Below are 27,879 nucleotides of genomic sequence, written 5' to 3' on the forward strand. Positions count from 1 at the left end.
ATTGTTTTACCGTACTTTCGGGACTAGAAGGCGCAACTATTTTTCCTTCAACTTGAACCCCTGCGCCCTTTATTCCGGTATGGCCTTGTGTATGGCTAAAGAAGAGTACACATGTACCCACAGCGCTAAACAAAGAAACATAACACTCCCTCTCTTGTGATATGCATGTTTCTGCTACTATCATCCTTGCAGAGTTTACTCTCAGACATCAAAGGAGTCAGTCTCATAGTTAAAACTCAGTCATTGACCTGGGGTAAGAAGGTGACGTGTTTATAAACTAGGGCAAGCAGATGGTCTAAGCTCAAAAGTAAGGATCTTTGATCCGAGGTCACAAGGCCAACCAGCTATTACAATGCACCTGCCTCTCATCTCACCGCACATGCAGAACAAAAATATTTCCACTCTGTATTCTTCCCTTGATGTGCGGCCAATACATGTAAATGCCTATTGTGTGGATTTTTCTCATTTTTACCTTAAAAACGGGGGTTGCGCCCTTTATAACGTCAAGCACCTTATAGTCCCAAAAATAAGGTACTTTATCACATACCCTGATATTCTCCTGTACTGCTCATTTACTTTGAAACTTAGAAATCATTGTGATCATGTGAAACCTGCCTTTTGCCCTTGTGAACATGTTGGACATTCACAGATGGATTATTGAAGACGTCAAACTCATCGTTGTCATAAATGTTCTTCCTGCTTTCCACCAAAAGGGACGGTACTGATGTCTCATCTAACGGCACTGCTTCCTCGACACTGAAAAACATGTACACTTTTGTTTTAAGTGGAGCATGCAAAACAGTATCAGACTCATATACTGTATATACACACAGACAGGAACACAAACACATATGTAGGCAAAAATTAAAATTCACAGTGCATACAGCTGTCCCTGCAATGTACGGCCCCCAACGTGAGCAGACACCAGACATGTGCGGACACATTTGGAGTGTTTTCAATGATAATTGCACCCTCTTAAGCGGACATCTGGAAAACATTGAAGCGGACACTCATTTTCGGTCCAAGCTGACTTATAATGTCTTCCCAGACCACTCGCATGGCTAATCCGACTACTGGTAAAAAGGTCAAAGTAGCAGTGCAAAACAGAAATGATATCGGTCTCATGTTAACTTGAGTGCACGTTTACCCAGCAGGAAGGGGTTGATTTGGGTCAGAAGTGGGGTAGGCACTTTGGTTTTCAGTCTTTAAGTTCTTGCTCTCAGAGATGATGCCAACACGAAATTGCACTATGCTCTTCTTCTTTCTTTGTTGTCTGCCGGACATAAACAATGGAAGCTACAGTCGCCCCAGGCTCTCCGAGTCAGAGAGTTGAAATCCTCAGTACTCAGTACCCCGGCATGTCAGGTTATGCATAGATTTGTTAACTCTTCAGTTTTCTTGCTTCGTTGATCATAAACCCCCCACCCCCACAATGTGAGTGTCAAAAGTTAGACATGGCTACTAGGCTTTTTATCTCAGTGGACAGTGCAGGTGGCCAACAGACAGTGGCTCAGGGCATTGGCGTTCATTTCAGGTATTATTTTGGTTAAGTGCTGGGGTGATGAGAGCGCTAGGGTGAGATGGTGGTGCCAGCTGGAAGAGCTCTGGAGATAAATGAAAAGGTTTACTCTTCCATGCAAAAAAAGGAGTACTCTTCTATGCAGATTCAAATTTTCTGCTGAGGGGGTTGAGTGTAGGGAGTAGGGGAGGGATAGAGAGGGGTATGAGGAGAGTTGAAACTGGACAATGAAAAGTCATTGTCTCGCAAAGCGTCTGCACAAACATGCGTGCCTCTGCGAGTAAGTGTGTGGCTGCATTCATGGGATGCCTGTGATTTGAGGATTTCTTTTATCTCTCTTCTATTTACACCATTGATGTAAAGTAATTTTTACAGAACTTTATTTTTCTTCATTTCAGTTATTGATGTTATTGTTGGTTGCTTATTATTGTTTATCGTCTTCTTCAGTAGTTAATACTATTCAAGACCGTTTAGTACAAGTAGTGGCTCACAAGTAGCAGACTCACTCAGTGCATTTGTGTGTGTGTGTGATTGGGAAGGGGCACCCCTCCCGTGACCGGCCACCTGCAAGGTACAGATGGGCTTGCAAATGCCCAAGGGAAGTCCCTCTCATGAACAGACACCATTGGGCTTTTAAACCCCTGAACTGCTGCACCTGGTAGGTAAAGGGTGGAGATTTTCTCGATCTCCCAGGTCAACTTATGTGCAGACTTGCTAGTGCCTTATCCCCCTTCGAGTGTACACACAACACAAGACCAAGTGCGCATGGAAACGTTGTTTAATCCAGAGTTTGGTGGGTTATAAAAACATAAAAATACCAAGCATGATCCCCCGAAAGCGGCGTATGGCTGTCTAAATGGCGGGGAATAACGATCATACACGTAAGAACTTGCTCATGCAAAATCCACAAGTGTACATGGGAGTTTAAGCCCATGAACGAAGAAGAAACCCCAGAACGTACCTTCACACACACACACACACACACACACACACACACACACACACACGCACACACGCACGCATGCATGCATGCGCACACCCACATACACACACTCTCTGATGTTGCACACACACACACACACACACACACATGCACGCAAGCACGCTCACACAAACGCACACACAAACACACACACACACACACACATACATACACACACACAGACCTGTTTACCCTAAACCCGAGGCAAGAGTACTTTCCCAAAAAGTTGAGTGTATTTTTCAAAAAGTTGGTGTACTTTGCAAGCAAAGCCATATGGGCTAGGGAAAATGTACGCGTGGGTGCAAACGTGTTTGTGTAAGAATAGCATGTCTTGTGAACACCTTCAGAATTTCACTCCTTCCAATACAACAGGGATAAAACAATGTTATTTACCTGTCAGTTTATAGCATTATAACCAGTGTCTTCCAAACAGATTGATAATAAAAAGATGAAGTTCGTGAAATAACATCTGCGGTTGACAGTGGCAAGTTCATTTTTACAATCATCTCAGAAAACATTGCTTCAGCACAGACTAAAGCCTTTTCTTCTGGCAGGATATGCTTTGCGGGAATGAACTTCATAATTCCTAGGCAGCTTTCAGCGGATTTCATTGCAGCAACCTTGTCCAGGTGAGATTTGGAACTGCAGTGTCGTTCGATGTCATATTTCCCAGCATGGCCAACGGAGAAATCTGATTTACAATACTTGCAGTGTGCATGACTTTTTCCCATACTAGTAGACTCCACAATTCCTGGCTCTTTCTTATATTTCTCCAAGAAAATCTGCTGCTTCTGCTGTTTAGATTTGGTACAGTCATCCGAAACTGGCACATTTTTCCGCTTCATTTTGCCACGATTGTCCAGACGATCGCACGTGCCAACAACTGAACAAGGTTTCCACAGCAGAAGACTTGCTGTCATGGTTATCTCCCTTCGACCGAAACCGGTATCAGTTGTACCATCCCGTAATCAGCACACCAACACCGGAAAACGTATTCTAGACTTTTTCTTAGGCGTATTTTGTGTGTGTGTCGCGTATTTGCGTACCGATAATAATTTGGCGTACAAAATACGCCCAAATCGTACTGGTAAACAGGTCTGCACACACATATACACGCAGAGTAAAACTTAACAACAAAGAAGCCTTCAGTGTTCTAGGCGACCGTACTGTTTGACCGCCTCTCATCTACGCATTTTTCATGAAGCATTCAGTCCTGAAAATAGCACTGCTTTGTCTTTTCTATGACTTAATCCTGTGTCCCTCAGACTCTCATATTGAATTTGAATAAGAGCTGTTTAAGCAAACATTAGCACAGTTCTGCCTTCAAAACCCTCCCAGTCCCATGCAGTAGCCATTTCCGGTGCTGAATCCACTCTACAGTTTACAGCGTTAAAAGCAAATAACACAGAAATACCAACCATGCGCCAGCATTTAATGCAGGTGGAAACAAATGTAGTCATCAGTGAAGCTGTATCATACCTTTAATCCAGACAAGAAACAGTCATATTCTCCAGTTAAACAACAAAATCTGCCTCAAACTGTGTCAAACTTGGCGTTCACCCCGGTGCATTCCTATTTCAAGAGTTAGGAACCTTTTGTTTACCAAGAGACATACTTCAGAAGTGACAAACTCAAACATAACTTTCCTCCTGAATCGTTTTCTTTGAACTGAACTCTATTTTTCATGCATTCACGCGTGCGTCTGGATTTAGCAGAAATCTTGTCATCTGTTCTAGCTCACATGGGTTAAACCTCGATCACTTCAGTTTCCGTTTTTTTGATTGCAGCAAATTACTGCATCTGCAATCGATTCGGTTGAAATGAAATTGGATGATCGGCTGTCCGCACATAGCCGTTGCTATGCCCTGAACCCACTTGGTTACCCAGCCATATATAACCCCCCGCGCACCATGTGAGCGCCGGCATCCGGAATAATCATTCGAGACTTCTCAAAAACCCGTAGGAAATTAAGTAGCGGGGATGGATGGGAGGGTATTAACTATGAGAATTGGGTAAGTATATTAATCAAATGAAAATTTATTATTGAAATTTTCGATTAAATTACATATTCTTACCGCAATTCTCATAAATGCAGATTGCTCCTAAAGGAGGAGGGACTTAATTATGTCCCTGAAAGAACCTGTCCTGCAGAAACTAACGAGGGCAAAGAAAAGGCCTCGTCAAGTCAAGAGCAGGAGATGTCCAGGAGGTAAAAATTAATGAACACGTCATCAGACCTCCAAAGAGAAGATGGCAAAACTTCGCCTAAGCGACTGGAATGCCACACAGAGAGAGAAGAACCACCCCAGCTCTGGACTCCTGAACCCCTGTAAAGGACAGAGAGAGGACTGAACGCCCCCCCCCCCCCCCTGTGTTCAATAGGCCACCATTCATAGGACTGTCCTATGAAAGTAGCAACACCTCTTGTGAGAGTCAATTAAGAGATTAGTCTTTTTTACCCATAGTGTAAAGAGATAAGAACATGAGCTTTAAGGCTCTTAGTTCCAATTGACTTAGTGCAAGTTAGAAAGGATTTTAAAACTCTAACCAGACAGTTAGAAAATCCAAATCGCCCGGAGCGAGAATCCTCCCGAGAGGAGGGAATCAAATACCAGAGGAGATTGACCAGGTTTCTGATTCAAGGAAATCTGGCCGAAAAGCCGTGAAAAACGGAATTAATATGTTCCAAAGCTACATCCTCCGGTAACCCCAATAGCGCATGGGTCTCACTGCCCTTCAGGGCTGAGGCCCAGAGTAAGAGGAACAAAGTCCTACGCGTTAAGTCTAGCAAACGAGCCGAGAGTAAGGGCTCAAAATGCCAAAGAACGCAACCATTCCAAAACTAGAAACAAATCCCAACAAGTCGCGTAAGGCGAAAATACAATATTTAGTCAAGTAGCTGTCGAACTCACAGAATGAAACTGAACGCAATGCCATTTTTCAGCAAGACCGTATACTCGTAGCATCGTCAGTCCAGCGCTCATGGCAAAGGCAGTGAAATTGACAAGAAGAGCGGGGTAGTAGTTGCGCTAAGAAGGATAGCACGCTTTTCTGTACCTCTCTTTGTTTTAACTTTCTGAGCGTGTTTTTAATCCAAACATATCATATCTATATGTTTTTGGAATCAGGAACCGACAAGGAATAAGATGAAAGTGTTTTTAAATTGATTTGGACAATTTAATTTTGATAATAATTTTTATATATTTAATTTTCAGAGCTTGTTTTTAATCCGAATATAACATATTTATATGTTTTTGGAATCAGCAAATGATGGAGAATAAGATAAACGTAAATTTGGATCGTTTTATAAATTTTTATTTTTTTTTTACAATTTTCAGATTTTTAATGACCAAAGTCATTAATTAATTTTTAAGCCACCAAGCTGAAATGCAATACCGAAGTCCGGGCTTCGTCGAAGATTACTTGACCAAAATTTCAACCAATTTGGTTGAAAAATGAGGGCGTGACAGTGCCGCCTCAACTTTCACGAAAAGCCGGATATGACGTCATCAAAGACATTTATCAAAAAAATGAAAAAAACGTTCGGGGATGTCATACCCAGGAACTCTCATGTCAAATTTCATAAAGATCGGTCCAGTAGTTTAGTCTGAATCGCTCTACACACACACACAGACACACACACACACACACGCACACACACACGCACACACACACGCACATACACCACGACCCTCGTTTCGATTCCCCCTCGATGTTAAAATATTTAGTCAAAACTTGACTAAATATAAAAAGGAACAGGGGTACGCGGCTCTAAACCTCTTAAAACAAGGTCATTTGATCATGCCCGCTTAACACTTTCGCGACGGGACGCTGATAAGTCAGTAACCGCGCTGACACGCCCATGGACGGGACGCGCATTTTTCAGTATCAGTCATACAAGGTACAAGACTCGTGATTGCTTCCCGGTTTTTGAAGATTGCAATAAATTGAGTTGTTTCCCTTGATACACGTGGTTTTCTCTTCCGGCTTGATCAAATTAGTGCAGATTTGCGTGGTGTTTTCGAACAAAAAAAATGAATCGAAGGCGAGCCTTGTCACGGGAGGAGATTCTCCGGATGTTGGATCTTGAGGATCCTGTAGATCATGATACATCGTGTCGTTTTCGCCTCAAGAAAGCGATAATAGCAGTGATATTGAGGAAGAAACAGTCCTGTTGTTGCTAGTACGAGTCGGCAAACTACACGTGGTAGGGGGTGATACTGCTAGACGAACATGTATCTCGGAATCGTGCAGGAGCTATGGGGGCGTGGCAGCACTGATAACAATGGATGGCTGGAGCCTTCTAATCCTTTTGGAAATGTTCATAGGTGTACAGTTGGTACTTTGTTGTGAAAATGTGACTTATATTCAATATGGATTACCTAGACATCATTTGGTGAGTGTCACAGTTTTGTTTCATTTGAGTCAGGATGCTGTGAGTGAATGCGTGATTTGCTTGTTTTTTTCTTTGTACTGTCTCCTTATTTCTGTGTACAATGTTAACAATATTTCAGCTAATTCATAGGTTTTACACCTTGTTTGGTTATAACATTATTTATAATACTTTCTGTTAAAAAATAACTTTTAAAAAAAGCAGTGGAAAATAAAACACACACAAAAAAACGTTAAAAAACACAAATTATCCCCCTTTCACCCCCCTTTGCTAAAACAAATCGCGTGACAAACTTATAAATAGCACGACTGAACTGGGCATCCATTTTTGAATTAGTACACAAAATTTGGTGGTGATTGGACTTAATTCAAGCTTGCTAGACAGATTTCTTTACAGTTACTGATTTTTGGGAAGTTTCTTGGTGGCAAGCTTGGGCAGGCAGGACGTTAACGCCGTGGCAATGCTAGTCACAATAGTGTTAAGTGCCATGAACATCGATAGAGAGGCCTATTTGTTTCAAATTAGCTGAGATAGCCGAGACGCCTGAACCTCAGAGAAGAGGCCAAGCTGCCCCGAGCCGATAAGAAACAGAGGTGATTAACCACCTGGATTGAGAGCGGGGCGCTAAGGAGTTGCACCCCCGCTCTATACACCAATTGGCCAAGAAGGCCAATGACGGGCATACACAGAGAAAGTGTGAACTGAAAGAGCAGAACGTGTCAGCGCAAACACATCAACCAGATTGAACTACCAAATGAAGGCCGCGACCGAAGGTGCTTGCTGATCCATTTGAGCCCGCCAAGGCTTAGCAGAATCAGGAGCCGGACTGTGTTGTGTCAACAAAGGCACCGTAACACCCGGAACTCTCGCTTGAGTGCGTGATTTAAACAAAACCTCCGCCATCTCAAAAGCCCCCGTCGGAGATTCCCGAAAGCGGAAAGGGCATTTAATCTCCTTGAATCCGCGGAAATCACTGAGTGCAGAAGGTGGTGGAGCGTACTGAACTTTCAACTCGACCACCCCTTCTTCAAAAAATCTGGAAGCCGTTTCAGCTGCCAACGCCACAGCGCTTGACAGCCTATACGGCAACCGGAAATCAGTGCCTTCCTCCACAGAGGAAGCACCATCGTCAGTAATACCTTCATGCACAACCGTGCAAACCAGAAGCTGACCCCCGCATTGACTGCCATAGTCAAATGGAGAGTCAGCCGGAAGGGAAGGCGAACGTGGTAACTTGACCGTACGCAAGCCACCCTTACTGACTTCTTCCTGCCCCCCGGGCGGAAGAGAAGCTGAACTGCTTCCTCGAAATACTTGAAACCGTTTTAGCTGCCAACGCAACAGCGTTTGACAGCCTCTGCGGCAACCTGAATTCAGTGCATTCCCCCATAGCAGAAGCACCATCATCAGTACACCCTTCATGTACATCCGTGCAATCCAGAAGCTGACCCCCACATTGACTATCATAGTTCAACGGGAAGTCAGCTTTACTGCCCTCTTCCTGCCCGAAGGGCGGAAGCGGAAGCTGCACACCCTGGCCAAAATCTTCTGATAAGGCGGAGTGCACCAAGACTTCCGTTCGCTCCTCAGGGTCCTTACCCTGAACTGACCGACCGCCTACGTGGAAATTGGCCAGCCCAGAGATCAGAACTTTCGCCCCCACGACTTACGAAAGGGGTTACTTCCACCTGAGAACGCGCCACGCTTTGGCCGGAGAACCTGGTTACTTGCGTGGCTGACATACCTTTAGACTGAACTGGAACGCCGGAAGACGGACCACTCAATGAAAGGAAGTGACGGTCATCAGCATCCTGTGAAGCATGAACATCCGGGCAAACCTTGGCAAGCGAGGCGATATCCGTCACCCCGGAAGGAAGAGCCCGAAATTCCGCTCTCGTGGAAGAAATCTCCGCAGCCAAAAATGAAACCTGCGAACTGAGCGAAAGTAGCAAAGCAGCTACGTCTGTAGAAGCAAAACCAGAACCCACAGAAGAGGAAGTCCCTTTAACAGACTTATCTTCATGAACGACCTTGTCCGAGGACCTAACAGGCAAAATGTAGGTAGCCGGTAAATAGATCAAAACATCAATACATTTCTTGGAGGTCGGTTCCAAAACAGAAACTACAGCCTGGCCGGTTTGTTTAAATTTCCTTGGCGTTTTCTTAGACAGAGAGGACTAAGCAGCCACCTGTTTGGGAGTATGCCTCTTCCTGGCACTATCAGCCATGACAAAAAAGACTCAAGAAAAAAATTTCAGAAACATTTTACAAGTCCAAATTGTGGCCAAAATGTCGCCAAGGTCATGAAAAAACAAGGAAAGATCTCACCCCAACATAGTAGCGAAGTCAAGACGAAGAGCAGAAAACCAAGAGGAATGTAACAAAGTCAAATGACTCGGTGACAACGGCTGTAAAACAGCCAGAGCGTACAAAACAGCGACCAACTTGACTGAGCGCTGAGGTAGGAATGAATACATGGCGGCATAATTATGCGCGCGCATACGGAAGGCAACCTCGATGTCGGTCTGGCCTTGACCCCTTGACGGTCTATGGTCACTCTTTTTTAGAGTTGTCTTCCCTTGTTACCAAGGGGACGCGTACAGCGTTACCAGCACTGAACTAGGCCTATAGGGTTAATTGCTATATGTGAGTTGGGTAAGATATGTAATTTAATCAGTTATCTATCCAGAAAAGGTGGTTCTGTTTTCCTATCTTACGTATCTCTTGTGTTATGTACTTTCTACTAATGCAGATGTGGAGCGCATGAGCAGTAGGAAACGAGAGGTTTTTGCGTCCATTTTGAAGGGTACCATGACAAAAAGCGCTTGATTTCAGCAGTGACTAAATGGATCTTAAGTCTGCATAAGAGACGTACGTAGGGTACAATTTTGAATTACTACAGATTTGTACTCAGATGATATGCACTCTTCCAGAAAATGTTTTTAAACATGTCACATATTTGTGAATTTACATCCCAAAAATTCATGACTTTGCATGCATACAGACAAATGATTGTTACAAGAACTGCCAAACTTTCATTTGAGTAAAACTACTGACGGACATTTGCTAGCCATGTAAATACATGAGAAAAAATGGAACGTTCGGGTTGTTTCCTATTGACAGCGGTTATCGGCTGAGTGCCTCTCAAAACATGCTGCTGTCACGGATGACTGGACATCGCTGTCACACTGCAATCCTCCAAAAAATGTGATCGTGTTTACAGGACTAGCAATAGTAAACTAGTGATTGTACGTAAATGAAACTTTGGCAGTATTGGTAACACTCATTTGTCTGTATGCATGCAAAGTCATGAATATTTTGGATGTAAGCCTTCAAAGCTATGACACATTTTAAAACATTTTCTAGAAGATTGCATATCATCTTAACAAATAACAGTAACGATGTGAAATTTTACGCAGGGTTAGTCTCGTATGTAGACTTAAGATCTTAAACGTTTTGAAGCAATCCATTCGGTCATTGTTAAAAATACAGCGCTTTTTGTCATGGTACCCCTAAAAATGAACGCAAAAACCTCTCGTTTTCCACTGCTCATGCTCTCCACACCTGCATTAGTAGAAATGACATAACACAAGCGATACGCACGATAGAAAAACAAAACAACCTATTCCGGATAAATAATGGATTTGACTTTCTCCTCGCATGTAAAAGTTGCCAACTAGGTTGCACCTATTCTGAATTTTTGTTGATTTTTTAATTGGTAGTCCCTAACGTTTTTGTCAGGTCGATTTTGGGGGTACCCTTACTTCTGCGGCAGTCACGTAATACCTATAACAGAAATCTTTGATCCGAAAAGTCTGCCCTTTAATGGCATATTAGTTTAAATGAAATGACACGGAAATTAATGTTTCAGTTGGGGTACGAAAATGGTTGCAATAATTTTTTGGCTCAGTTTTTATCATACCTCTGTACTTACAAACAAGAAGTCTACAAATAAAGAAGCGGTTGTTAGAGTGAAGCAGTATATTACTGACGTGTTGAGAGAGAAGTCTACATGTTGCAAAGCTGGTGGTAGTTTGTCTTCCAGCACGGTGCTCACAACGCGCTCAACATCATAACCCAGCTCCTGAAGGGCCAGCTGAAACACACCCAATACATATCTGTCTTAAAGGCCTGGCAAGAGTATATAACTTATAAGGAGCCTGACCTTCTCCATTGGCAAATCACTTCAAACCTCTTGCAGGCAATAAACAAACACAGCTCCTACATTTTCTCTGAATTGCTCTACACATATACACACATTGTCAAATAATGTTACCATAACGCATGTTTTGGGAGTGACACATTATTTTTATTTTGGTTTAGATGTATTTTAGGTTTGAGTATATAGTTACTTTGGTATTCAGATCTCATTATCTACAGTTAGGAGCTCTTCATAGCAGTAGTCCTTTCCCCCCACCTGACAGTGTGGATTTCAATATATTGAGAATGTGACACCGCATGAAACATGCGTTATGGTCACTTCAGGTCAGTTGTTTTCTTCCGTTGCTTGTCTCAGCTGATTTCAAAATGTTGTCTGGTGCGGTTGAACCTCTGAACTCTTCAAATAAACCAGTTTCAGTTGGAGACAAACTTCTGCTGTAAAGTAGCTTCCAGTACAATGAGTCAGGGTATGACCATTCCCGTTTTTGGTCAACATATTTGCGTGACACGCAAGATTAATTTACCCATAAAAACTAAATGAAACATTCTTTTTTCAATGCAGTGCTTACACTAACTGCTTCTTGGATGCAATTGAAGTTGACTTTAACTCATCTAGTGTGAAAACACGTAAACAATTTTAAGGAAAATATGGTTAAAATTAAGCAAACCCCTTTTTGTCACCAGCAGCAGAGAACTTACCCATATCACAAGATAGGGAAGGTTATGTTTCATTGTATAACGATGTAGGTACATGTGTACTCTTCTTCAGCCATACAGTTTTGGAGGATGAAAGAAACACGAAAAACTCTGTATTCTAAGTATTATCTGAGTATGACTACCAAATTGGCGAGGAAAAAACAGCCATAAACGTACAAGTTCACTCGTGCATATGAGTGTATGTGAGAGTTGAACTCAGAAGAAGAAGAAGAAGAAACATCTCTGAGCACATTTACAGTCAACCCTTGAGGTCAATGGAAGTCGATCAGTCCACTAACTTGAGGCAGCTTACTTGCAAGGTTGCCCTGCAAGCCAGCCCTCAAAGGTGACTGACATCATGATCTCTCCAAGGAAGGTGGCTCAAACTAACTTACAGCTACCATTAAGTGTAAACATGCTCTTTATACAAAGGCAAAGGAGACAGCCCCTATAAATGACACCTGACATGTCTTTCAACAGCTAACTTTAGGAACAGAGAGGATAAAGTAGGTTGGGAGATATGTGTTAGCCAAGGACAGTCAGAGTGCCTTATTTTTTTACCCACAAGGTGCATCTGTTACACTTCTTAAATATTTCAGTTAAGAATGTTTTGACTGTGTCAGATTTTTAGTACACCCTGCTAGTTTTCACACAGTCTCCACCCTATGTTGTTAATGTTGAGAAGTGTGAAATCAAATGTCGCCATTTATTTCCATACGCAGAAGAAATTTCAGAGCAATACAGCATCCATAATGCAGCCGTATCCCACAGGTCTGACACTAGCAATTACTTTTGCTAGCATGACAAAAGTGAGCACAAACCTGAATAAATCCTTCTCCCAAATGAGGCAGCAGGTCCTTTACAGCACACACCAGAGAGTCCAGCTCCACCCCTGATACCTGCACTGCCTCCGCCCCCTGCACAACATTACCAAACATCACGTCATATGTCAGCCTGCACCTTACACACTCCTACTTGTACTGATTGATTCAAACTCTGCCAAAGCCCCCTGTGTGATAATTGTGAGACAAAACCATGGAGAGCACTGCCAGCAACTGACCTGACTGGCGGGATGAGGTGTGTGAATGGAGATGGCTGCAGTAAGCAGGGAGGAGCTAGATGCAGAGGGAGGGCAGGGGGAGCCGTCAGGACTGGTGCGTCCTCCTGTGTTTGTGTTGCCCTTGGGTTTCTTGCGCTTTCCATGGGCTGCAAAGGCTGTGTTGATTGCCTCAAGGATGTACCTGTAAAGAGCCTCATCCCTGCAGGGACTTAAGAAAAATGACTGTAGGTCTTCACTAACAATAAGTTTTTCCATTTGTGAGAAAAAAGAGGTGCTTTTCTGCTTGCAAGTATGTCGGTAAAGGGATGTGAGTGTTATTGGTAACCACAGAAGAACAGGACCACATATAGGATCCCTGTTGATCATACAAGATCAACCATTCCCATGCAAAATAACAACTGCTTAAATTCTGTTGCCTAACATCTTAGTTCAAACCAATAATAACTCTACCAATATGATACCCCTGGACATATTAAAGTGGTCAGTGATAGTATCAGTATTATAACTGCAGTAAAACCTCCCACTAACCTATTGCAAATAGACTTGATTATTGACTTAATCTGGTTTATTTGTTCAACTCCCAGACTGTTTGTGATTCTGTTTGAGGTTTCACCTTTGTTGCTTCTCTCTATGACTTACTCTATCTTCTAGCGTCAAAAGCTTCTTTTTTTTTTAAGTCGCCATGTCTCAAAGATTTAAAATGAAGTTGAATTAAGACAGACAACACCTCACAAACTCATGTCAAGAGAAGTGTTGTAAATGTTAATTCAGGATAATTTGTTCACTCAGTAGGTGAGCACACAATCAAAGAATACATACACAAACAAACATGCCCAACAAGCCAAAAAGAATGCTTAGCAGGTCTGTAAGCAGAGCGGCATCCAATCTTGCATGATTGAGTTGCTGGCGGTCTTTCAATTGTGAAGGTGATCGAGGCAGGGACAGCCGCTGGTGACAAGATTTGCACACACTACTGATAGCTGACTACCACACCTGGCTTAACGGTCTGTCTGACTATTGACGGGCGTGTGTGCCGGTAATTATGCACTTTGACTGAGTGCATTCACTGGTAATAAGGAGAAAATTTTATTTACCCATTGTTGGTAAGTCGGTTGTCTGAAAAAGGAGGGTGTCGCCGTTCAGAGGTTAGTTACAGTGTAAAAGGCATCTGTGCCCAGAAAATCGGTTGGCAAACATAGGGGATCGTTTTCAGAAGGGGTCATTACGAGAAGTTCCACTGTATGAGAAGAGCATTGGGCGAGGGCCAGCAGTACGTCTGTAAAACACTTTTCCCTGTGGCTTCAAAGTTCCAACCATGGCATAGGTTTTATCATCAAGGATACACATCTCCTGCAGCTTGTGAGAGGATGTCCAAGTCATCTTGAAAACTGAACTGACCCTCATAGTCTGCCAGAAACCTGAATTCACACATGAAACAACAGAACACTTAACTTGAATGAAGTTTATATCTCAACTCAATGCAAACCTGTCACCGCAAAGAGACGTGTGAGGCCATTACGCTATTACAGTCTGAGTCTATCTTAAAACATATTGCTGGTGATTGTCCTTTTTTCCAACCCTAATCACAGTTTAGCACCGTTTAAGTTAAATATATAAAATAAATAAATCTTTAAAAAAAAAAAACTAGGCAGATGTGTAAGTGTGCAGATCTTTGAGATAAAGCCATTTAATGCCAAACCAAATATATGACTGGAAAGTTAACTCATTCCCCTACCATATTCAGCAAACCGATTGATTTTCCATGAGGTTATAGTCATACACAACAGACAACACCCTGAAAATCAAATTTACAAATGCAGGATCCCCACTTTTAAATTGAAAAAATATCAGAATTCAACAAATTTTGCATGTATAAGTGGCCAGAACAATTAAATTTGTATGCAAAACAATGAGTTTTGTTCACCTATCTTGTCTAAAAATGATGCAATGGCATGCTAAACAGTGTAGGTGTTAGAATCTGTAAAAGGCCGTTTTTGAAGATGGTATCTATAAGCGGCTGTTACAAAAAAACGGTACATTTCAGTAACTCCTTAAAGCATTGCCTTCCAACTTTCAGAGCTTTGTGCTAGCACATGTTGTAAAATACACACAAAATCTCAAGTCATGTGATCCATTAGTTATGCAGTTATACAACATGCCAGAGAGTGTTTTTTGTTATTTTAAATATGTCCTGTCATTGAACCAAAAAATGTTGAAAGGGGCAAAGTTTATGCTTGAGCACCTCTTTTCTCCTAGAACAGCTGACATGATGGCAAGGAAGTTGTCCAAGTGCTGGCTGACCTCAGCACTGTGACTGCTCTCACTCTCACTGGAGCTGCAAACACAAAAGGAAATCACTGTCATCATCAAATACACTTGTCTAAAATATATTGCACCACTTAATGAAAAACTGACATTCTTGTGTCCTCTTACATTGTATTCAAATATAATTCCTTTGCCCAGAAAGGTGCTTGTTTTGGCTAATTGACACACGTGATAAGCTGTTAAAATGAGGCATGCATACATGCTAGCACGAACACACACATATAATAAAGTAAAGATCGGAAGTCGGTTGCTGATTCTTTCCGGTCCCATGCAACCGACTGACCAACAAGGCCATGCCCTGTGTGCACTTGAGATGTAATCGTCCGAAGTACGCTAATTGAGCTTGAGTATGCGAAGCAACCCAAGGCAAGCGCGCTATTCTAAGAAAAGCTGAGCCGAAAATGTGATGGTCAGCCTGAACAGTGTGTCTTTGCCATTACTTAGAGCCTTGTTCCCGTTCCGATACCGCTATATGACTTTAGGATCGGGGATTTAAGTGAGCGGTAGCTGACTTTCACTGTCAGGAAGCATACATGCAGTTCCCAGAGGGACTGTGAGACATATTTCACTCAGGTCAACATGCGCTGACCAGAAAAAAAGTCCCGGAAGGTGAAAGAAGGAGTTTGTTATGAGGTGTACCTGATCATGTCCAGCACTGGTTGAAGACAAACGTGCAAAACAATCAGGTGAAACACTTGCAACAGGTGACTGCTGGCTTGACACAGCTTAGTGCGAAGCATTTTCTTCTGCCTGCAACACAACATTGAACACTATGACGGACAGCATTGTACTGGTTTCCATGGTTATTGCTGACATGTAACAGTTATACCTTGCACTGAACATCGTGATATATGCAGCACGCCACCTCATCATTTGCTGTCCAAATCAAATCAATGTCACACTCCTGAGGGACCCAACAGCTTTTTTACAACAGAAGCCATCACAGTTTTCCCTCTGGCTTTCACATATAGTATTCAGTACAGACACTTCCGACTGTCCACACTATACTCAGCCAACTTTTTACTGTTACAGCCTGAAGACTCCTTACGGTCCTGATCTAAATAAACATTCACTGCAGTGACAGTCAGTGCTTGTAAACCAATATGCAATATGCCAAACCAGTTGCCCTAAGATATTTTTTTCCATTATGTTAGAGTTTTAGCATGGTCCAATAATTTTTTTGTTCTAAGTCCTGAATTCTTCTATGCAAAAACTAATTTCTGATTCATATAAGACTCATAATATAAGATTCATATATGAAACATACAAAAGAACTAGATTTCTGGAAGTGCAGATTCTCATATATGATTCATATATGAATTGGGGTCTTTTTCATAAAAGAAGCTTATAAGAAACCGGCCTATTCCGATAACTGACATTAGTACACTGCAGTGAGCTTTTTACTTGTCATAAATGAAACTTATATGTTTCTTATATGTCTCTTATATGGCCATATATATATATATATATGTTCATTTCGTACAGGGACTTAAAAGAGATCTATCCTTGGAATGGGGACATTGAAACTTTCGACTTTTGGCTTGAAATTTTGAGATGAAAGCGTCTCTTAATTAAGTTAACGGCAGAATCTTAAGTTTCTTATGATCATCAAATATGAGACTGGATTGTTTCAATCAAATTAGTTTCAGCGCTCGTCTGCGTTAACTATACATTATTGGTTTTAATGTACATGTATTAGCACCCGTTTTAAACTTGAACAAGTCGCGTAAGGCGAAAATACAACATTTAGTCAAGTAGCTGTCGAACTCACAGAATGAAACTGAACGCAATGCAACGCAGCAAGACCGTATACTCGTAGCATCGTCAGTCCACCGCTCATGGCAAAGGCAGTGAAATTGACAAGAAGAGCGGGGTATTAGTTGCGCTGAGAAGGATAGCACGCTTTTCTGTACCTCTCTTTGTTTTAACTTTCTGAGCGTGTTTTCAATCCAAACATATCATATCTATATGTTTTTGGAATCAGGAACTGACAAGGAATAAGATGAAAGTGTTTTTAAATTGATTTTGAAAATTTAATTTTGATAATAATTTTTATATATTTAATTTTCAGAGCTTGTTTTTAATCCAAATATAACATTTTTATATGTTTTTGGAATCAGCAAATGATGGAGAATAAGATGAACGTAAATTTGGATAGTTTTATAAAAAAAAATTTTTTTTTACAATTTTCAGATTTTTAATGACCAAAGTCATCAATTAAATTTTAAGCCACCAAGCTGAAATGCAATACCGAAGTCCGGGCTTCGTCGAACATTACTTGACCAAAATTTCAACCAATTTGGTTAAAAAATGAGGGCGTGACAGTGCCGCCTCAACTTTCACGAAAAGCCGGATATGACGTCATCAGACATTTATCAAAAAACTGAAAAAAAACGTCTGGGGATATCATACCCAGGAACTCTCATGTCAAATTTCATAAAGATCGGTCCAGTAGTTTGGTCTGAATCGCTCTACACGCACGCACACACACACACACATACACACATACACCACGACCCTTGTCTCAATTCCCCCCTCTATGTTAAAACATTTAGTCATAACTTGACTAAATGTAAAAACTAAGCATTCAAACTCGGATTTTAAGGTATTCCTGGTGTGTGGTAACACAATTATAACCCCAAAATGAACTATATGGCTCGGGGGTGATTAGAGACCGTTTTTTGGTCCATTAATGTATCCCTTTAACCCCCTTCAGCATTAATACGTAGCACTGGTCAATGCTCAGATGAATACCTACCTTATGCTGTCAAATTCTCTCTGTCTGACGGCAGCCTGTAGAGCTGGTATCAGTTTGTCATACATACGTGCCAAGCTAGAAGAACACAAAGAAAGAAAGTCACGCAAGTGGCTGTGGTCCAGCTATCTAACTTATAACGCTCGTTTCTGTATGTCTGTGTGTCTGTCTGTTGATGACTAAAGCTATGTTTCCATTTAGCGACGCCGCGGCGGCACGATGGCAACAAACTTGCGATGCTGCAAGCGAATTTCGCTGTGAGTGTTTCCATTAAAAGCGGCGCGGCAGGCGGATTTTTGTTCTTTCTGGATTGACTTCTTACAAATCGATCAGTCAAAAACTCACATTACCATACCGTAATTAAGAGAAACTTAATTTAAAGCTACTTATGTTGGTTAGAAAATTCAAAAGACGAGAATTGTAAGAAAAAGCCTCGTTGTTTCAACAAAATGCTCAAAAAGCGGAACGAACACGGTGCCTTTGACAACCTTTGAAGAAATTCTTGCTGGACATATGTGCAGCTCAGGGAATACATTACATGTATCTGACGAAAAAACAGTCAAAATAGACAATAAACCTGGTTGTGGGGGGTCCTCGAATGTTTGGAAAACCAAACTTAGACCACGCCCTCTTTGGGCACGAATATTGCGCGGCATTCATTTTTTTCGCTGCCTCAGGAGCGAACAAAATCTTGACGCCAAACCGTCGCGCGGTACGTCGCTGCCACGCCGCCGTCGCGTCGCACATAATTATGGAAACACGCGTTCTTTGTTATTACTGTTTTGACGCTGCCGCCACCTCGCCTCAACCATCGTGCCGCCGTCGCGTCGCTATATGGAAACAGCTTTAAAGCTCTGAAATGGCTGCACCGACTGGGACGGGAATTTCAGGGAATGTTCTTTGCCACTCAGACAATGTGTCATAGGGTACTTTGGGAAAACTAAACCTGAAAGGAGTTGTTACAAACGGCGATAAACAGTAGATATCCTCTGAGCCATCGAGGATTCTGCCAGTCTGGGCTGGCCAAACTTGGCTCACGTCTCCTGATTTTGTCGTCAACTTATTACATCACTGTCTTTCTCTGTGTCATGATGTTTGTGGCGTCATTGTCGAGTGCTAAGCTTCAGCTGGACAAATCTCGGTCACTTGAGGCTAGCCAAGAATATGTCATAGGTCCTCATCCCAGCTGCTCCTCACAGTCCCTAGAACTAAACTAAACTAAAATCAGCTGGACAAAGATCCTTCCGATTCCAAGTCCCTACACTCTGGAACTCACTTCCCCTAGCAGTCCGCCTGTAGTCTCCTTCACTACCATCATTTAAGATTAAAATGAACTCACCTGTACAAATCTGCCTTTTACTAAATTAAACAAAGTAATTAGGACATTGAAGCTGTGGTGTAATGCTTGCATGTGACTTGTGAGTGAATGTGCTGAATGATAAGTTTGCTTGTTGACTGGTTGTTTTTAAACCTTGTAGAGGATCATATGTGTTTCTGGTTGTTGTTTATAAAAAGTTAACTATTAGTATTAATGCCTGTATTGTATGATGAATTGAATTCGATGTTTTAATGTGTATTGGGTTTAAAAGTCCCAATGTATTATTATAATACAGTATGCCTGTTGTTAGTTGTTTAATTTGTTGCCCCACAGTCTGTGTTACATCTTCGTTCTGTTTTAGATCTGCACGCTTTTATGCAAGTTGTTTTATTGTCAGATTTTTTATGTGTAACTATGTGTCTATTACTTATCTTATGTATTTTCATCTTTTTAAAAACAATTTTTCTAGATTATCTTATATAACTATAAGTGGTCGTTGTCTATGAATCTTTTTAAATTTTTTTGTAATGCTTGTATGTTATTTCCTACGAGGAAACTCTTTATATGTAAAATGTTGAATTTTAATGTCTAATGTAAAGCGCCATGAGACTGCCATTTCGCGGTGAACAGCGCTATAAAAGAATGTTTTATTATTCAAGTCAAGTCAAGTCAAGTCAAACAGTTTATTTACCAAATGCAAAGCACAGGATTTTGTTATGGTGTATGCATAAAACTTCACACTCCTTCCACACGCAGATATCATAATAAATATGTACAGATAAAGTGTTCAATTTCACTGGGCCTATTTACGTGTGTATACCAACCAGACAGTTCAAAACGGACTGGTTGTTCTTTTTATTATTATTATTATTATTATGTCCTTCTTTTAGCGTTTTCGTGTCTGTGTTTGACAGTGTGTGTATTTGTGTGCGCGCGTGCGTGCATGTCGATGCGTATGATTTTATGTATGAACGAGCACGGGAGGAAGAGTATTTGCAGGGTTCTTTATCTGTGTGTCTGCTATTTCTTTTCCTATTTGTGTATGTCGACCTGCTTCTCCCTTTGCCTGGAATGTTAAAGTGCGAGCGCGCGAGTGCAGGCGAGTGTGTGTCAGTGAAGGTGGGGGGGGGTGTGGAGGAGAGAGGTGCGTGAGCTTCGTACGAGCGCGTGTCTGTGTGTTTGCTTGCGTGTTTGCAGGCATGCACGTGTTTTGTCAATATATATATATGAGTGAGTGTATGTGTGTGTGTGTGTGTGTGTGTTTGTATGTGCGAGGAATGTTCTTTGTGAGTGATTGTGTGTGTATGTGTGTGCACTGTGTGTGCACTGTGTGTGTGTGTGTGTGTGTGTGTGTGTGTGTGTGTGTGTGTGTGTATGTGTGTGTGTGTGTAATAAAACATGTTACAAGCGTATATTTTTATGATGTGGGAAAGAAATAATCATCAATCAAGGACCGTTCCAGGGAATAACTGAAGGTTTACGGAAAAAAACGTGACATCAGTATGACAGTACCTGCTATTCAGACTTGGTCGTGTGACAGACGTTTTCTTCCACACGAGATTACGTTGATTGTCTAACGAAGCCGTCAGGCTGAGTTAGACATCAGCTAATCGAGTGTGGAAGAAAACTCTGTCACACGACCAAGTCGGAATAGCATTTATGTCTCACAGCTTCAACAGAGGAGAGAACAAACGCGTTTTGCGTACTCAAGCTTGACAAACCTAAACACAGGAGCAGCCATTGTGGAGAGATCTACTTTTTGACGGAAGTGAACGAACAACCATACCCGTCATGGAAGACCTCACAAAATTTGTTGATGAAGGTGAAGCCATAGATATTATTTACTGTGAGTTTAAGAAGGCTTTCGATACTGTGCCGCATGAGAGATTACTCCTAAAGCTTGCTTCGTATGGGTTTAGTTCCAGCGTCCTTTCCTGGATTCGGTCATTCTTGAGTGGCCGGTCCCAGAGGGTACGAGTTGGACAGGCAACGTCGAGCCAAGCAGCAGTTCTCAGCGGAATTCCACAGGGCAGCGTTTTGGGGCCGGTTCTATTTACAGTGTTTATAAATGATTTACCAGATGTGGTTAGTGGTATAGTGAAGATATTTGCGGATGATACAAAGCTATACAATAAACCAACAAACAGTTCAGTCATGCAAAAAGACATACACTTACTTCAGGATTGGACAAATAAATGGAAATTATTTTTTAATGTCTCAAAGTGCAATGTTCTGCATTCTGGTAAAAAGAATCCCAAATATGACTACGTGATGACTGACAATGATGCTATTGAAAAAATAAATGAATGTGATGAAGAAAAGGATATCGGTGTTGTTTTCGACAGCAATTTGTCATTCGACCCGCATATTCGAGGAGTTGTGTCAAAAGCTAATCAGAGGATTGGCATTATCAAACGAGCGTTCTCATTTCTTGACAAGGACACCTTCTTAAAGCTATACAAAGCCTTTGTGAGACCACTGGTGGAATATGCAAATGTGGTGTGGAGTCCATTCCTCAAGAGACAGTCTCAGACAATTGAGAGGGTGCAGCGTCGAGCAACTAAAATTCTAAAGGAGTGCCGTGATAAGTCTTGCGCGGACAGACTCAAATACTTAGACCTCCACTCTCTGAAGGGAAGGAGGACAAGGGGTGACCTAATACAAACATATAGAATTATAAATGGGGTGGATGATATTGACATGCACAAAATATTCACAATCAAGCAGACAGACAACACCAGAAACAGCCAGGGAAAAATCTTTGTTCAACACTGTAAGACTAACAAGCGCAAGTTTTCGTTTTCTCATAGAGTTGCTAACAATTGGAATGCACTACCCACTAACATAAAATTCGCACCTGTAGTGTCCTCAATCTGAAACTGGTTTCTGTACCTGATAGTTGTAAGCCAGTGATAATGTAGTTCTACTAGATTCCGGTATTAAGGCAGACCCGGTATTAAGAGAGACTAGATGGCTGCACGATTATCCATGTAAGCAATGTACCATACCTCCAAAGAAAAGAACCCTTACAGTTTTCTGAAACACACTAGCTGTGTTAGTACGTGTTGTATGCGTGTGTGAGAGTTCCACCTACACACTACACTACACCACTACATCTGGCGACGAGGATTTCGAACTTACAGCAGGTAAACAAATTCGATCGTTCTGCACTTCAAAACACCACGTGCGTCGGCGAACAATGGCTACAGCACTTCCCCACTTTGACAAATTTCCAGTGCACTCGGAAGAGGCGACGGCTGGCACAAGATGGAAGAAGTGGCTGGCAAGGTTTGAACTGTTGATGACTGGTCTCAATATTACCAACAACAACAGAAAGAAGGCTCTACTACTGCATTATGCAGGAGAAGAAGTGTTCGACATATACGACGTCGGATGAACAGCAGGGCGACCAGGGAGCGTACGCAACAACAGTCGCCTCCCTGACCCAACACTTTACTCCAAAACGCAATGTGGACTTTGAGACATTCAAGTTTCGCCAAGTGACTCAAAACTCCGGTGAGACCATAGACAGTATTTACACGAGACTTCGTCTGCAAGCAGCGAACTGCAGTTTTGAGAACACTGACAGAGAAGTCAAGAGCCAAATCCTGCAGGGATGCAACTCTCAGCGACTTAGGAGACGTGCTCTCCGTGAGGCTGACACAACGCTTCACTCCCTGTTGGAACAAGCTCGTGCTCTTGAGATTTCAGACACTCAAGCTATGCAGATGGAAGGCAGAACTGCTACATCAACTGTCAACGCTGTCAACCATGGCAGTCACCACCAACCCTTCAACAAAAGAAGAGGAGGACAACGACATGGACCAAGCTCCCATGTTAGAAGCAACAATCAGCAAATACGCTCAACAGATGAACGCAGTTCAGGCAGCTGCGGGTGGTGTGGTGGACGACCACATCCCAGAGACAAGTGTCCAGCAAAAGATAAAGATTGTCGGCTGTGTACCAAGAAAGGACACTACGCATCAGTCTGCAGATCACACAAGAAGTCTGACAGACCAAGGCACGTCCGAAGCATCCAAGAACAGCCCCCTAGTGATGCACAGTTCTCATCTGACGAAGAATACGTCTTCGGTGTCTCACAAAAGCGAATGAGCACGCCTACAGTCAGCGTCAACATCGAAGGTGGGAAGATACCTTTCATCGTGGACACCGGAGCGTCGGTCAACATCCTGACAGAACAGGCTTTTGAGAGCATCCAGTCGTCACGTTGCAAGCTAACTTCATCTGCGTCATGTCCAGCGATATACGCCTATGGATCACGTACCCCGCTTCCGGTACGAGGTCAAGCCGTCCTTACGGTGAGGTTCAAGGACATTCAAACCTCTGCCGTATTTTACATCGTGAAATCCTGCGACGGAGCTGTCGACAACAACCTGATGAGTGCGGAAACCGCCCAAAAGCTTAACCTCATCAGCTTTGCCTTCTCTACTTCAGGCGAAACGACCAACGGGCTACGCACTGAATACAGCGACCTCTTCACAGGCATGGGCAAGATGAAAGATGTCAAGGTCAAGCTGTACGTTGACGAGTCTGTGCAACCAACAGCACAACCACATCGACGCATACCTTACCATCTACGAAAGAAGGTTGAGCAAGAACTGGAGCGTCTTGAAAACCTCGACATCATCGAGAAAGTCAATGGACCTACCCCATGGGTATCTCCAATTGTCGCGGCACCAAAGCCGAAGAAGCCGGACGAAATAAGAATATGTGTGGACATGCGCCTACCGAATCAGGCAATCAAACGCACCAGACACATAATGCCGACCATCGACGACATCCTCATGAGACTCAATGAAGCCACAGTTTTCAGCAAGCTGGATCTGAATTCTGGATACCACCAGCTTGAACTAGAAGAAGAGTCCAGGAACATGACAACATTCTCAACGCATGTCGGGCTCAGGCGCTACAAGAGGCTTAATTTTGGTGTGACCAGTGCAGCAGAAATTTTCCAGAATCACATCTCGGAGATGCTGACTGATTACCTGATGCTCTAAATACAAGCGACGACATCATGATCTACGGGAAGACGCAAGCGGAGCACGACAAGACAGTGAGGCAGGTTTTCGACCGTCTCAGAGAGAGAAATCTGACACTGAATGACAAGAAGTGTGAATTCAACAAAGATTCCATTGAATTCTACGGCTGCATCTTCGGAAAGAATGGCATCTCTCCAGACCCCAAGAAAGTAGAAGCAGTCCAAAAGGCATCTACTCCCGCCAACGCCAAAGAGGTACGGAGCTTTCTTGGACTGACCAACTACATCGCTCGCTTCATTCCAGACTATGCGAATATCACCAAGCCTCTCCGTGATCTGACGCGCAACGACGTTCCCTGGGACTGGACATCTGATCACCAGAAAGCAGTCCAAGAATTGCAGGCACGTCTAACCAGCTCAACCGTCATGGCCTACTTCAGTCCTGACCTGGCAACAGAAGTTGTGGTTGACGCTGGCCCCAACGGTGTTGGAGCTGTCCTCGCCCAGCGCGATGAGAAAGATATTCGACACATCGTTGCATACGCCAACCGCGCACTCACAGACGTAGAGTCCAGGTACTCTCAAACGGAGCGAGAAGCCCTAGCTGTGGTGTGGGCGTGTGAACATTTCCACCTCTACCTGTATGGAAGTCAATTCACTGTCATCTCCGACCACAAGCCACTGGAGGTCATCTACAACTCACCAACGTCGAGAACGTCAGCCCGTATTGAGCGTTGGAACCTACGCCTCCAGAGTTACAACTTTACGCTGCAGTATCAGCCTGGCAGCAAGAATCCTGCAGACTTCCTCAGCCGACACCCTGTCCAAGCATCAGATGCACAGTCGACACATGCGTCAAAGGTGGCTGAAGAATACATCAGATTCCTGATCGATCACACAATCCCCAAGGCGATGACGCTCGCTGAAGTTGCCGCTGCGACGAGCAAAGACAAGACTCTACTTGCAGTGATCAACGCCATTCAGTACAACCAATGGCATCCCCCTACAGATACCGCCGTCAACAGCTCCGCGTTCCAGATTTTCAAGCGAGTCAGAGACGAACTATCTGTCAGCGAAGAACACAGTATTCTCCTACGCAACCAACGCATCGTGATTCCTCAAGCTCTCCAGCAGCGAACAGTAGACATCGCTCACGAAGGTCACCAAGGAATCATCAAAACCAAGGGCCTCCTGCGTGAGAAGGTGTGGTTCCCGCAGATGGATCAACTGGTGGAAAATAAAGTCAAGTCCTGCCTGGCATGCTTGTCCACAACCCCAAGTCACCCATCTGAGCCCCTGAAAATGACCACACTGCCCCGGCATCCCTGGTCTGAAGTCAGCATCAACTTCGCCGGACCATTCCCTTCCGGAGAATATCTGCTTGTCGTCACTGATGACTACTCACGATTTCCAGAAGTTGATATTAACATCAACATCAGCAAAGGCCGTCATTCCCAAGCTCGACGCCATTTTCTCCCGGTTTGGCATTCCTGACGTCGTCAAATCAGACAATGGCCCCCCCTTCAACGGCAGTGACTTTGAACGCTTTGCAGGCTACCTTGGCTTCAAGCACAGGACTATAACCCCCCTGTGGCCTCAAGCTAATGGTGGTGCCGAATGTTGCATGCCTATGTTGAAGAAAACAATTCAGGCAGCGCAAGTTGAAGGAAAGGCGTGGCGCCAAGAACTGTATAAGTTTCTGCGCAGTTACCGAGCTACCCCTCACTGCAGCACCGGTACCAGCCCCGCAGAAGTTCTACTTGGGCGAAAGTTTAAAACGCAACTTCCCCAACTGGAAGACAATGCAACTTCATCATTGGATGACACCATCCGTCAACACGATGGCGTCATGAAGAAAAAGATGAAGGTCTACGCTGACGCCCGCCGCCATGCAGCTGACTCACCAATCCAAGTGGGAGACACTGTCCTCGTGAGACAGAAGCGAGACTCCAAGCTGACGCCCTACTACAACCCAGCACCCCTGGAAGTAACAGCGAAGAAGGGCTCCATGCTGACTGCTGCTTCTGATGATCGGCAAGTCACCAGAAATTCATCCTTTTTCAAAATAGTCCCGCCTGCACCTCAGAAGACAATAGACCCCCCACAGCGTCTTGATGAAGAAGGGAGAGAAGAAGAAGACCCCAACAACTCCAGTGATGACAGTACCAGCAACCCCTCACAGAGAATCCGCAAGAAACCCCATTACCTCAAGGCCTATGTTCCCTGAACAATCAAAACTTGCATAATGTAAAGTCTCTGTTAGAAGGAAAATCCAGACAGAAAGACAGTAATCATTTCTTATTTTCTTCTAGCAATTTTCGGTTTTCGAATGACTTGATTGCAGCTAAGCTGAACCTTTCAGTATTACTTCGACGTCTAGTCACCCTGTGTTTGTAATCTCCCATTCTAGTCAATTTAATCAATGTATAAATAACCTGTGTTGAGGAAACGCTGAGTGACATTCCGGACGATAAACAATACATGAAGTTCATATCAAGTGAATCACCATCAAGTGTTTTTATTGACAATATAGAACATGACATTCTGTTTGATATCTAACAGTGTATGATTCAAGTCATAATCATGTTGGTCAATTATTTGAATGAACAGCTATAAAGCATTGTTAATGTTTAGTACAGAAAGCCAATGATGAATTATTTCAGAATTATGCAGCAGCTCGATAAAGTAATCTTTGTATAACTATTGAATAAGCATGAAGTTTAATTCTAAGGTAAGGAGGGATGTAGTGTCCTCAATCTGAAACTGGTTTCTGTACCTGATAGTTGTAAGCCAGTGATAATGTAGTTCTACTAGATTCCGGTATTAAGGCAGACCCGGTATTAAGAGAGACTAGATGGCTGCACGATTATCCATGTAAGCAATGTACCATACCTCCAAAGAAAAGAACCCTTACAGTTTTCTGAAACACACTAGCTGTGTTAGTACGTGTTGTATGCGTGTGTGAGAGTTCCACCTACACACTACACTACACCACCCACAGTAGACGCCTTCAAAAACTTCTTGGACAATTCTCCAAAATTTCTTAACCTTTTTTATGACTTTGATTGAAAGCATTGAAAGAATAGGGATTTAGGCATGCAAAGTATCTGACAAAGAAGGGGCACCAATAAGGCCTCGCGGCCTTCGGCTAACAAATATAGCCGCCCCTACATACTACTACTACTACTACTGCTATTACGAGTTAGACGTGTGACAGAGAGTTTTCTTGCACACGAGACTGTAGATGTCTCACGACGGCGTAGCCGAAGTGAGACAGCAGCAGTCGAGTGTGCAAGAAAACTCTCTGTCACACGACTAACTCGTAATAGCGATTATGTCTCACAGCATAGGCATAGAAAGACAGAAATGAGTTTTTGGGGACGAAATAACAGGCACAAAACAAGACTAAAAACACAATTGCCTTTTCACACATATAGCCTACACACGCATGCGCGCAGAAGATAGATCCAATGCGTTTCGTGTCTTTTTCTGGTTGAATGCATTTAACAAAGTATCATCCAACGTTTCTGAATCTTTCAATGAAAAAAATAAACTTTTTTTGAACCAAACAGCACAAACCAACGAAAGCTAAACACACAAACACACGCGCGCACTAACACAGATTGAATGCAAAGCGCGAACGAACACAGAGAATTTTTGTAGGTCAGGTC

General features: G+C 42.9%; 1 protein-coding gene across 1 annotated transcript in view; it reads right to left on the reverse strand.

Annotated features, from left to right (window-relative positions):
• LOC138973159 (activating signal cointegrator 1 complex subunit 2-like) overlaps positions 1-27,879 on the reverse strand; it is a 91,121-nt gene that overhangs the window by 8,396 nt on the left and 54,846 nt on the right. The window contains exons 7-14 of the mRNA XM_070345835.1: positions 17,895-17,969; positions 15,776-15,886; positions 15,054-15,146; positions 14,155-14,229; positions 12,812-13,010; positions 12,573-12,668; positions 10,887-10,990; positions 616-756 (exon numbers count right to left, since the gene is read on the reverse strand). Coding sequence (XP_070201936.1) covers positions 616-756; positions 10,887-10,990; positions 12,573-12,668; positions 12,812-13,010; positions 14,155-14,229; positions 15,054-15,146; positions 15,776-15,886; positions 17,895-17,969 — 894 coding nt within the window. The remainder of the gene's footprint in view (positions 1-615; positions 757-10,886; positions 10,991-12,572; positions 12,669-12,811; positions 13,011-14,154; positions 14,230-15,053; positions 15,147-15,775; positions 15,887-17,894; positions 17,970-27,879) is intronic.

This window comes from Littorina saxatilis, linkage group LG8 (genome assembly GCF_037325665.1).
Source record: "Littorina saxatilis isolate snail1 linkage group LG8, US_GU_Lsax_2.0, whole genome shotgun sequence".
Taxonomy (NCBI): Eukaryota; Metazoa; Mollusca; class Gastropoda; order Littorinimorpha; family Littorinidae; genus Littorina; species Littorina saxatilis.